Source organism: Rhinoraja longicauda, chromosome 8, assembly GCF_053455715.1.
Source record: "Rhinoraja longicauda isolate Sanriku21f chromosome 8, sRhiLon1.1, whole genome shotgun sequence".
NCBI classification, from domain to species: Eukaryota; Metazoa; Chordata; class Chondrichthyes; order Rajiformes; family Arhynchobatidae; genus Rhinoraja; species Rhinoraja longicauda.
In genome coordinates, this window is record NC_135960.1 from 53,067,392 (window position 1) to 53,080,529 (window position 13,138).

Below are 13,138 nucleotides of genomic sequence, written 5' to 3' on the forward strand. Positions count from 1 at the left end.
TTGGTGATGTGTTTGATGTGTTTGTCGAAGGAGAGGGTTTGATCAAAGATGATTCCAAGATTCCGGATGTGAGGGGAGGTGGATACTGGGAAACCATCAATATTGAGGGTGAAGTTGTGGGTGGATTTGGTGAGCGTTTTTGGTCCAATGATGATGATTTCAGATTTGTCGCAGTTGAGTTTGAGGAAATTGAATTGAAGCCAAGATTTTATTTCAGTGATGCAGTTTGTCAGGGTAGAGTGTGTGGTGGTGGAGATTGACTTGGTGATGAGGAGTTGGATATCATCGGCGAAGCAGTGGAACTTGAGACCATGACGGCGGATTAATTGACCAAGGGGGAACAGGTAGAGGATGAAGAGGAGGGGGCCGAGAACTGAACCTTGGGGGACACCTTGGGGGAGGGGAGGGGAGCGGTGGGGGATTTGCAGTTATTAATGGAGATGAACTGGTGCCTGTCGGAGAGGTATGATTTGATCCAGGATAGGGCTGTGCCGGTGATGTTAAAGGTGGTTTCAAGTCGGGTGAGGAGGATGGAGTGATTTATGGTGTCAAAGGCGGCGCTGAGGTCGAGTAGGATGAGAATGTTGAGGTTGCCAGCGTCAGAGGAGAGGAAAAGGTCGTTGGTGATTTTGAGGAGTGCAGTTTCAGTACTGTGGTTGGAGCGGAATCCGGATTGGAATGTTTCATACAGGTTATTTGTAGAGAGATGATGTTTGAGTTGAGAAGCTACAGCGCGTTCCAAAACTTTGGACAGAAAGGGTAGGTTGGAGATTGGTCTGAAGTTGTTTGGGGTGTCAGGGTTGAGTCCAGGTTTTTTCAGAATAGGGGTGACAGCAGCGATTTTGAGGGATGGCGGGACGATGCCAGTGGACAGGGAGGAGTTTATTGTTGCAGTGATAAGTGGAGAGAGAGCAGGAAGGCAGGCCTTGACAAAGCTGGAGGGGATGGGGTCCAGAGAGCAGGTGGCAGTTTTTATTCCTGTGAAGAGGTCAGAGAGGTCGGTGGTGGAGACTGGGGAGAACTGAGACAGGGGTTGACAGGATAAGGGGGAGCAGGTGGTTTGAGGGGGAGCAGGTGCGTTGGTGGTTAAGGTGCTGTAGATGTTGTCTATTTTGCTTTGGAAGAATGAAAGGAAAGAGGTGCATTTGTCGACTGTGAATGACTGGGAGATGGTGTCCAGGGGGCTGAGGAGTTTGTTTATTGTAGAGAAGAGTGTTTTGGGTTTCCGGAGCCAGAGTGAATTATTTGAGAGTAATAGGTGGAGTGGGCGCAGGAGAGGGCATCTTTGTAGTGCTGCAGGTGGTCTTTGTAGGCTTGGGAGTGAATTGTGAGACCTGTTTTGTTGCGGAGTCTTTCAAGTTGGCGGGCATGGGTTTTCATCATGCAGAGTTCGGGGGTAAACCAGGGAGCAGGAGTGGGTGAAGGAAACTGTTTTGGTTTTTATAGGTGCAAGCTGGTCGAGGCAGGAGGAGAGAGTGTGGTTGTAGTAGTCAGTGAGGTCAGAGGGGCTGTGGAGGTCAACGGGGGGAGAGGCGGACATTTTTTCAGAGAGGGAGGATGAGAGCGAGGTAGGTGAAACAGAGTTCAGCTTACGGAAGTTGATTTTGCGTTTTTGCCTTGGAGCTGGGGTGGGAATGTTGACGGACATGGTGATGGCTAAGTGATCAGAGAGGGTGGGGTCGGAGCCAGAGAGGTGATGTAGATTTAGTCCAGTGGAGCAGACAAGGTCCAGAATGTGCCCACGGTTATGGGTGGGAAAATTGACATGTTGAGTGAGGTTAAAGCAGTTGAGTATTTCAGTGAAGTCAGCGGTTATTGTGGAGTCGGTGGAGTCCATGTGGATGTTGAAATCACCGAGGAGGAGGATTGAGGGGGAGAGAGAACAGAACTGGGTCAGAAAGTCGGAGAAGTCAGAAAGGAATGATGGGTGTGGTTTGGGAGGGCGGTAGACGACTGCCATGACTAATTGTGTGTGACCAGAGAGTTTAAAAGCCAGGTGTTCAAATGAAGGAGCAGATGAGATGGAGATGAGGCTGATCTTGAAGTCCTGTCGGTGTATTACGGCAATCCCACCACCTCGGCCCTCTGAACGTGGTTTATTGATGTAGGAGTATCCGTTGGGTGTAGTGAGGTTGAGTGAGAGGTACTCCAGAGGTTGTTGCCAGGTTTCAGTCAGACAGAGGAAGTCCAGTTTATTGTCCAGGATGAAGTCATTCAGAATGTGGCTTTTATTGTTAAGGGACCGGGTTTTGAACAAAGTGAGCTTCATATTGCTTTGTATGGTGTGGATGGATTCGGGTGATTTTGCCAGGGCTTGCAGACAGGGGGCGTGCTCGTGTGCGTTGTTGTGATGACGTAATCGACGAGTGGAAGTCCGCTCAGCTGACCAGAGTGCGGGGATGGAGTGACCGGTCTGGGAGTAAACAAACTTGCGACCGGAGCCTCTGTGGATGTATCTGGGTCGTCGTAGAAGTCCGTGGTTTTTGATGGCAGAGATGCATGGCGGAGTGGAGTGGTTGTTGAGTTGGAGCAACCTCGTGGCGAAGTACCTCAGTGCCATGCCAGGCAGGAGCAAAGGAGCGCAGAGCCCGGAGAAGTTAGCCGGCAGCCGCGGGCTAGCTGACCAAAGCGTCAGGCACAACAGGCTGATCCAGAGCATGGCCTATGAGGAGGACCGAGGAAGCTGAGCAGCCTGAGGATTAATAGGGAGCTGAGGACGTGCAGGCAGAGGAGGCAGCCGGGCAGCTGCTAGCGTTAGCAGCTAGCGAGTATCCTGCAGCTCGATGACTGCAGCGGTGGCTAGCAGGGAGCTAGCTAGCTGTCCAGGTAACCCACAAGAGAACAGTCCAAGCCAGCAAAGACAGGAGTGAGATGTCCAGGAGTGGGTTTGGAGGCAGCGGTGGAAGAGCTGGGCAGATGAAGCCGGGAGGATCAAGCAGAAGGATTAAGCCAAGCAGAAGGATTAATCCAAACAGAGAAGATTAATCCAAAAATAGAAAGTTTAATCCAAACAGAAAAGCGGTGAAAAGCGGCGAACAAACAACGCCAGCGTCCTCTCACGCCACTTCCGGTACAAACCTTCGGCTTACCAAAATTAACTGTTTGGAACATCATTAAGAAGAAAGAGAGCACTGGTGAGCATACTAATCGCAAAGGGACTGGCAGGCCAAGGAAGACCTCCACAGCTAATGACAGAAAAATTCTCTCTATATTAAAAAAAGATTCGCAAACACCTGTCCGACAGATCAGAAACACTCTTCAGGAGTCAGGTGTGGATTTGTCAATGACCACTGTCCGCAGAACAGAAATACAGAAGCTACACTGCAAGATGCAAACCACTGGTTAGCCGCAGAAATAGGATGGCCAGGTTACAGTTTGCCAAGAAGTACTTAAAAGAGCAACCAGTTCTGGAAAAAGGTCTTGTGGACAGATGAGACGAAGATTAACTTATATCAGAGTGATGGCAAGAACAAAGTATGGAGGAGAGAAGGAACTGCCCAAGATCCAAAGCATACCACCTCAACTGTGAAACACGGTGGTGGGGGTGTTATGGCCTGCGCATGTATGGCTGCTGAAGGTACTGGCTCACTTATCTTCATTGATGATACAACGACTGTTGTTAGTAGCCTAATGAATTCTGAAGTGTATAGACACATCCTATCTGCTCAAGTTCAAACAAATGCCTCAAAACTCAATGGCCGGCGGTTTAATCAACAGCAGGACAATGATCCCAACATACTGTGAAAGCAACAAAGGAGTTTTTCAAAGCTAAAAAATAGTCAATTCTTGAGTGGCCAAGTCAATCACCCGATCTGAACCTAATTGAGCATGCCTTTTATATGCTGAAGAGAAAACTGAAGGGGACTAGCCCCCAAAACAAGCATGAGCTAAAGATGGCTGCAATACAGGCCTGGCAGAGCATCACCAGAAAAGACACCCAGCAACTGGTGATGTCCATGAATCGCAGATTTCAAGCAGTATGCAAAGGGTATGCACCAAAATACTAAACATGATTACTTTCATTTACATGACATTACCGTGTCCCAAACATTATGGTGCCCTGAAATGGGGGGACCATGTATAAACACTGCTGTAATTTCTACATGGTGAAACCAAAATGTATAAAAATGGCCTTTACTAAAATCTGACAATGTGCACTTTAACCACATGTGATTTTTTTTCTATTACAAATCTCAAATTGTGGAGTACAGAGGCAAATAAATAAATGATGGGTCTTTGTCCCAAACATTATGGCGGGCACTGTATGTATGACATACTCAAAACTGACGCAAAGCCAAGTTCCATTTTCTACATTGAATAGCCATTACTAAAATTGCTTACCAAAGTTGTGGAAATACCCCTAATCATCATTTTTTCCCCCAACACTAGTTTCAATACGCCTCAGTGTTAAATGTTCTTTAGCTCAAAGTTATTCATAACCTTGCTACCTGCTTTCTGGAGCATACTGGGTTCTGTTCACACACCCTCCTAAATTTTCAGCTTGCACTGGCTTCCAGTTAAACACACCGATTAAAAAATTCTTGTATTTGTTTCCAATTCAATGACATCACCCTCTCATGCATTCTAATGTTTTCATCGAATCCTTATTGATCTGAACTCCTTCAACTTTGGCTTCTTAATCATTTTCATATTGATTTGCTCCACCAATGACAGCAACACTTTGCAGGTAGCAAGGCACTAACTATACAACTCCCTTCCAAAACAGCTTTGTTACTTTTCTTCTTTCACCCATCTCCTTAAAATACACCCATTCAACAAAACGTATGATCCTCTGCTGCAATATCTTCTTCAATGATTTGGTGTCAAATTTTATATAATAATGCCCCCGTGAAGTGCCTTTATTTTGTGCTACATTAGGTGTTGTTGTAAGAGGCAACCGATTATACTTCCCGCTTATCGTATCATAAACCACAAATTATGTAAGCTGTCCATTTACAAAAAATATGGACCTTTCATCTCCACCAGAACAGATTCAACTGATACTTAACATCTTCTGAGAAGTTTTCCATTGTTCACTCTCCAATACAGTAGTGCTTGATGTATGGAAATAGCGACTCTCAATCGCTGTCATCCATGCACTCCAAGGAACATTTACTACATATTCTTACTTGTATCAGTTTTATTTAATCTCTTTCCTTACTCTTATTCAATGAGAAATACATTTCACATTCTCTTCAATTTTCCCTCTTTAACTTAGTCTTCATTTGCATCAAAAAAGTTTCAACCAACAATTCAAGAAATTTGTTAATGCAGACCGAGTGGGAGCAAGATAACCCTTGAAATGTTCAGGGACATTAACATATGATTAAACTACACCTATTTATTACAAAGCAACTAACATGTTTGCTTTGTTCTATATGCAGCATCCAGCTGGGGCTAGATGCCAATTACTGGACACTTCAACCAGAGGTCAATATTTTGAATGGGATTCTCCTAAGGAACCAAGTGAAGGAGGCAAGTTAAAGGAACCAAGTGAAGGAGGCAAAACTAGACCAGAGAAAATGTAATAGCAGAACATGTGCACCCATGGTTTTTGGGCACTATGGGAGAGTAGATCCAAAGAGACATCCTGCATTCTTAGAATGCCAAAAGGCTGCTTCAGAAATGCATTCAAAAGACATCTGTAGTTCATTGTGACTCCAGCAGTGAAAGAAGACTGCTTTGGACTTCTATATCACATGCTGTCTACGATGACCAATGCTGGAAGTAGTTGAATTACTGCAGATAAATGGTCAAGCTTTTTGAACACATATTCACATGTCATATGCTTACCAATTGCTCAACTTGCGTCAACTGTGTGGCCAAATTCAGCTCTACAATGCCAAGATAGCGTACAGGAAGGAGATAGAGAACTTATTAAAGTGATGTCAAGACACCAACCTCTTCCTCAGTCAGCAAGACAAAGAAGCTAGTTATTAACTTCAGGAAGCAAGGTGGAGTACATGCCCATCAGCACCAATGGTGGTGAAGTGAAGATGGTGACGATCTTCATCATCGTAAATATCATCAACAACTTCTCCTGGACCAACCACATTGAAGCAACAACCAATAAAGCACACCAAATGCCACTATTTCCTCAGGAGACTAAGGAAGTTCGGCAGACTAAATGTGTAGGAAGGAACTGCAGATGCTGATTTAAACCAAAGATAGACACAAAATACTGGAGTAACTCAGCGGGACATGCAGCATCTCTGGAGAGAAGGAGAAAAGGAAGTTCGGCATATCTCCAATGATTCTTACAAAACTTCTAGATACACTGCAGAAAGCATACTATCGGGATGTATCACAGCTTGGTTTGGCAATAGCTCTGCCCAAGTCTACAAGAAATTGCAGAGTTTTGAATGTAACCCAGTCAATTACACAGACTAACCGCCCCATCATTGATGCCATCTACACTTCACACTGTCTTGGGAAAGGTGCCAATATCATTAAGGATCTTTTTCACCCCAGTCATGCCCTCTTCTCTTCTCACGTCAGGCAGAAGACACAAATGTTTGAAAGCACATACCACCGGATTGAGGAACAGCTTCCTTGTTGTTATCAGAATCTTGAACTTACCTCTCATATGCCAAGGATGTATTCCCAATCTCCCAAACGTCTTGTTAACAGACAATTGAATGGTCTTCCCATTAGCAAAGGTGTAGTCCCAATTTTCTAACGTACTTCACTGTGAACGTACTACTCTATAATTGTAACGCTATAATGTGGTAACACTATATTCTGCACTCTGGTATTTTTCTCTTTGCACTTTCTGTTGTATCTATGATTGTACTCATGTATAGTATATGTATAGTATATGTATTGTTGCATGTATAGTATAATTTTATTTGACTGGTTGCACACAAGAAAAGCTTTTCACTGTATCTCGGTAAACATGACCATCATAAACCAATATCAATAACAGGGTCAGGCACTGTTCAATTCACCATATTTGTATCACTCACCTGATAATATTCTGATAATAATAAGAGCTCGCACCCAATATTAAGGTACTTAATTAACTTTCACATTTGGCGCCATTGCAAGTCTCATACCCATATTTTGGAGCTTATGACGTTTCAGGACCCGAAACGTTACCCATTCCTTCTCTCCAGAGATGCTGCCTGTCCCGCTGAGTTACTCCAGCATTTTGTGTCTACCTTCAATTTAAACCAGCATCTGCAGTTCTTTCCTATACACTCACATAGTTTGGATGTGCTCACTTAAGTTCTTCTCCCACTCTTGCAGGACAAGGTGAAATATAATTAGAGCCTGAAATATAATCAGAGCCAGTGGAAATGAACCATAGGGGAATACTTGTATCTGACTTTCTCAATCCTCATGGAATAGATGTTATTGGCCAGTGATGGCTCCAGAAATCAAAGACTACATACAGTATCTTCAAGCAAGCATAATCCTCTACTCTAAATCCTTCCTTCTCATCACCCTACACTCTCTTTCTAAGTAACAAGATGCAGAAGGTGCAAGTTTCCATCTCTTAGTTTCCCAACTCTTCACACCACAACTGACACTTACCTCTTATTTACTTCAGATACACAAGATCCCAAACTTGCCACAAAATTAAGAGGTAGCAAGGATGCAGGGACACAATCAGACTGCCACTAAAATTCACAATTGCAGACATCAACTGACATTGACTGTAATTCAGAAGGTGTAGTGACGTGACCAGTACAAAGCCGGTCATTGAGCCAGAGAAAGAATGCAGCATTAGCTTGCGGAGAGCAAAGCTCTACAGGATGTTTGTTGCAGGTTCTGGATGAATTTAGTGGGAGAAACTGGAAAAGATAGTATGCAAGAAATAAAATCAGAAGGCCACTTGATCCCTTACAACTGGCAGACCAGACACAAGGGACCAAAAGGATCGTGCCCATTATATTAACGTAGTGCCACTTTATTGCACCAACTGATTCAGAAGTCAAATCAACACTTTTGTCTTGAAAATACCATGTTACTAAACATGTGACATCCCTCTGGAAAAGAGAATTCCAAAGATGCTGTGCTCAGTGAAGACATTTCCTCGCAGTCCAAAAAGGCCAACCCATTATGAGATTGTGAATCCAGTTTCAAGACACCCCACTCTGGGGAACCACAGTCCCTGCATCAACCCTGTTAATCTGATAAGAACATTCTATGTTTCAATGAGATCACTTCTCATTCTTCTAAACTCTGTGCGGTTTAGGCCCAATTAGTTTAATATCCCCATGTCAGACATACCCCAAGTATCAATCTGATGAACATTTGTTGCATTTCCTCTGTAAAAATGTTATCCTTCCACAGGTTAAGAAACCAAATCTATCCACAACATTCCAGGTGCAAGGTGTAGGGTTTTTAGAGCACTTTCACTCTTGCTTACAAACACTCCTGGAATAAAGGCTAAAATTCCACTCGCCTTTCTAACTGCAGTCCTTGTATTCACAGAGATCCAAAGCTCTCAGTAAAACCAATACCTTTCAATAACTCACAACTTTACTTGGTGTTTATTTTCTCTACCAAACTGATATAAAATGTCCCAGATTATATTCCATCTGCTTGTGCGCAGAGTGTATTTCGGAACGCATAACAGTGTGCAACCAACTGGCTACAACTCTGTGCAGAAGAAATTAAAGGTCTTGAGTTCCATCCTGATCGGGATGCTGCATCCTTCAACATAGTACGATCAGCACCCACCAATGCATTAGAACTGCTTGGAGGTTCAGACTTCCATCACACAAGGCCAGATGCTGCCTTCAGGAATTTGGATTTAAATGTGCAAAGGCGGTGATAGAATCCGGCAACAGTCTTGCTATTGATTACAACATATCTCTCTGAATTGCTGAGACATTCCTGAGGGAGTGGTGGTGGCTCCAATGATTATGAACCCTTAGACCTATCTGGCAAACAATGTGTATTTCATCCCATCCTTGCTACATCCGTTTTGTCTTTCTCATCTTCTGTTGGCCAGTCTGTCCAAACCGATGGCACCGTCTCCATCCAAACTTTCTTGAACTACAGCTGATCGGGGTTACCCTTCGGGACCATTTGCTTCAGATACTTGAAACAACTACGAAAAGCACCAAATACTTGCTGTGTTAAAACAGGCAGAATAAATTAATCGGAAAATGACCCCTATGTAATGGATAATTTTTTTCAGTGTTGGTGGGGTATACAATTTACAACAGATTGTGAATCCCATTATCCACAGTGTTCAGCATGCTGAAGAGGAATCAATATTACAAATTGATTAAAGTTACAATCTATTGATGCTGCATATTTTCAATGAAAGTTTACTGTGTATGCTACCATCTTCATCAATCTGGCACTTTACACAATTTTTCTTGTAAATGTGCACCCATGGTGCACCAGCTATTTTGGAGCTACAAGGCCATTTGTGGTTTCCAAATTGTGAACACCAACAATCCTAATTTCTCAGAGAGTACCTTTTCATCACTTGTAGTTGATTCTGGGTGAGGCAGGGGGCTGTTCTGGTGGCTGCTTTCCACAGTCGGTGTTTCTTCTGCTTTAGTCCTAATTGCTGGTAATGCAAGTGGTGACATGTCCAATGGTATCTACAAAATTAGACCAGTGAAAACTAAAATCACTATTTATTAGACACTTAACTGAATGAGATTTGCAAATTCAATAAAGTTGGGTTAAAAATGTCAGTAGCATGTTAACATTGAATCATGCAAGAATGCCTGACTTGTTGATTCCAGTCTTCTTCTTAGGCCCCCTCGGTCATGGCTGACCATGGGTAATGCATCCCATCACCCATTGTGGCGCTATGGTTTACCGTTTTGGCTGTAGGTCCACATGTCCAAAACCAAATTTCAAAATTTCAGAGAGATATATACATATACATACATATATCTCTCTGGAGGGGAGTGAGGGTGGGGGGAGGAGAGAGTGGGCGAGGAGGGGGTGGGGGAGGAGAGAGTGGGCGAGGAGGGGGTGGGGGGAGGAGAGAGTGGGGGTGGGGGGGGGAGGAGAGAGTGGGGGAGGATGGGGTGGGAGAAGGAGAGAGTAGGGGAGAGCGGGGATGGGGGGGAGAGAGGTGGTGGGGGGAGTGTGGGGGTGGGGGAGAGAGTGGGGGTGGGGGGAGGGAGAAGGGGGACAGTGGCGGTGGGGGGCAGGGGAGGGGAGGGGGAAGAGAGTGTGGGGGGCTGGGGAGAGTGAGGTGGGGAAGAGGGGAGAGTTGGGGGGAGGGGATTGGGGAGGAGTGGGGGTGGAGGGAAAGGGGGGTGAGGGGAAAAGGGGTGAGGGGAAAGGGGGGTGAGGGGAATGGGGGTAAATGGGGGTGGGGGTAAAGGAGGGTGGGGGTAAAGGGGGGTGGAGGTAAAGGGGGGTGGAGGTAAAGGGGGGTGGAGGTAAAGGGGGGTGGAGGTAAAGGGGGGTGGAGGTAAAGGGGGGGTGGGGGTAAAGGGGGGGTGGGGGTAAAGGGAGGGTGGGGGTGGGGGAAGAGAGAGTGGGGGAGGGTGGGGGAGGAGAGAGTGGGGGGAGGGGTGGGGGGGAGTGGGGCTGGGGAGGAGGGTTTGGTGGGGTGGGGAGGAGGGAAGAGTGTGGGTTGGGGAAAGTGGGGGGGAGATTGGTGTGGGCAGGGAAGTGGGAGTGGGGGGAAGATAAGGAGGTGGGGGCGAGGGGGTAATGGGGGTGGAGGCAGGGGTGGGGGAGGGGCAAGTGGTGGGGGCAGGGAAGGGGCAAGTGGGGGTGGGTAGGGGGGATGGAGTGGGTCAGTGGGGGGAGGAGGGGGGATAAGGGGGATTGGGTGGGGGGGGGTTGAGGGTGCTACATTAATACAGGAGAGGCTTTGGGTCCACAGCTCACTCGGTGACACCCTCTCCCCTTCCCCGTTTCCCCTCTACGCGGAATGGGCCCAACGGGTCCACTTGGTCTAGTATATATATATATATATATATATATATATATATATATATATATATATATATATATATATATATCTATATACTAAAACTCTCGTTTGTTATCTTGTTTGTGACTGAACTTCAGCCAAATCGGTACACGAAAGCGTGGCAATTTTAGGCCCACCTTACTCACAATTGTCACTTTAGTGATAATGCAAGTAGTTTTATTGAAATCGGTCTTATATTTTAAAAGTTATTCACATTTTAAAGTTTAAAAGGAGGGGAGGGGAGGGAGGGGGGAAGGGGGGAGAAGGGAGGGAGGGGGTTGAGGGAGAGGGAGGAGGGGGGGGAGGACAGGGTGCTGCACCAATGCAGGAGAGGTTTGGGTCCAACGGGTCCACTTTGTCTAGTATATTACTAAAACTCTCAGTTTGTGTGTATGTGTGCATCATGCCCTTTGCGCAGCTAAAACGGTATACGATAGCGCCACAATTTTTGGCCCACTCTACTCACCATTCCCCTATGGTGTGAATAAACCCACTTTCGTTACTTTTAAAAAACAATTCACCTTATTAACTTCATTAAATCCGCCGCCCCCCCTCCCCCCCGGAGGACCAGCGGGAGGACCGGCGCCCATCCCTGTGTGTCCCGCGCCCGACCTTCCTCCCATACTGCAGCACGCCACAGAGGCTGTGGCAGAGGGTCCAACAAGATGGCTGTCGCCCACCGCTCGCTGCAGGAGAAATGCCGCCGAGGTCAATGCCTTCTCCCTGTCCACTCTCACCCACCCATGGCCCTGGGAGACACTCTCTGCCCGGCAACGGGTCCATGCCGTTCCCCGCCACAGATTGCAGCCGAGCTGCAGGAGACTCTTCGGCTCCGCAGGAGAAACGGGGCCAATGTCACTGCTTTTCCCCTCTCCCCCCTTGCTGGCACACAGCCAGGGGGGCACTCCTCGCCCGGCAACGGCTCCACGGTTGGGCCGAGGGGGGCGGGAGGGGAGGGGTGGAGCGGGAGGAGGGGGCTGGGGGGAGAGGGAGGAAGGGGGGAGAGGTGTAGGGGATGGGGGTGAGGGGGAGGGAGGGAGAGGGGTGAAGGGGATGTGGGAGGGGGTAGGGAGGGGGGAGGAAGAGAGGTGAAGGGGATGGGGGTTGGGGGGAGGGGTCAGAGGATGGGGGAAGGGGTGAAAGGGATGGGGGAGGGGTGAAGGGGAGGAGGGGGTGCTGCACCAATGCAGGAGAGGTTTGGACCCAACGGGTCCTCTTGGTCTAGTCCCTTATAAATTAGCACACATATGCCGAACATGCAAGCCTCTGAATTTAATAATTTTTCTACTGATCAACAACATGGAACTTGGGTGTGGTGATCCTATGTGGCAAGGATCATTCCTTTCCAAAGGTCCACCTCCCACCATATTGATAATGGCTGCTTAGTTGGCATGGTCCTGAAAATTGGTACTGGATTCAATACATTTGCAGATCAGTTTCAGGTGCTTTTGTTAAACGGATGTACAAGTAATCTTATCAGACACAAATCTTCAGGCACTCAAAAACCAAACTAATGATTTTTAAATTGACTACATTTTCAAAAAGACTTACCTTATTGTGAATCCAGGAAGAAGAATACTCATAGCTCATTAGCAGAATTCTCTCATTAAACATCTTTTTCTAATGAAACAATTATCACCGCTGGCTTTACAATTCACCCTCTTCTCTCCTGTGTGCCATTATTGAAAAATATACAATGCAAATATATTTGTCACCTTTTTGACGTCATCTTCTGAAGCCTTCTTAAATTCATTTTCAAATGGACTTGCCAGTTCGTTAAATAACCCGACTTCTTCACAATTCTTTAAGAAACGAGTTGGAGTTGGAGTTTGGTCTAAAAGGTTTCAAAAAGATAAAATTATGGCACTTTTAGAATCATTTTGTTGATTTCATTAACTTGCACAATAGTAATTGCAACAAAAAAAATCAACACAGTAAAAATTTATCTTGTGCAATAATCTATTCTTCAAACTCTATCATTTAGATGCAAAGAATAAGACAAATATTAAAAGAGAATTAAAATAACAATTCTGATTCAAATAATGGTAGCGCAGCGGTAGAGTTGCTGCTTTACAGCGAATGCAGCGCCGGAGACTCAGGTTCGATCCTGACTACGGGTGCTGCACTGTAAGGAGTTTGTACGTTCTCCCCGTGACCTGCGTGGGTTTTCTCCGAGATCTTCGGTTTCCTCCCACACTCCAAAGACGTACAGGTATGTAGGTTAATTGGCTG

General features: G+C 46.0%; 1 protein-coding gene across 7 annotated transcripts in view; it reads right to left on the reverse strand.

The window, feature by feature from the left end:
• The window catches only part of atf2 (activating transcription factor 2), a 106,568-nt gene that overhangs the window by 70,149 nt on the left and 23,281 nt on the right, over positions 1-13,138 (reverse strand). For all 7 annotated transcript variants that reach the window (XR_013547556.1, XM_078403986.1, XM_078403980.1 and 4 more), the window contains 2 exons: positions 12,622-12,740; positions 9,438-9,566 (listed from right to left, as the gene is read on the reverse strand). Coding sequence is in view for 6 of the 7 variants with exons in the window: in XM_078403980.1 (XP_078260106.1) it covers positions 9,438-9,566; positions 12,622-12,740 (248 nt within the window). In the remaining variant the exon portion in view is untranslated. The remainder of the gene's footprint in view (positions 1-9,437; positions 9,567-12,621; positions 12,741-13,138) is intronic.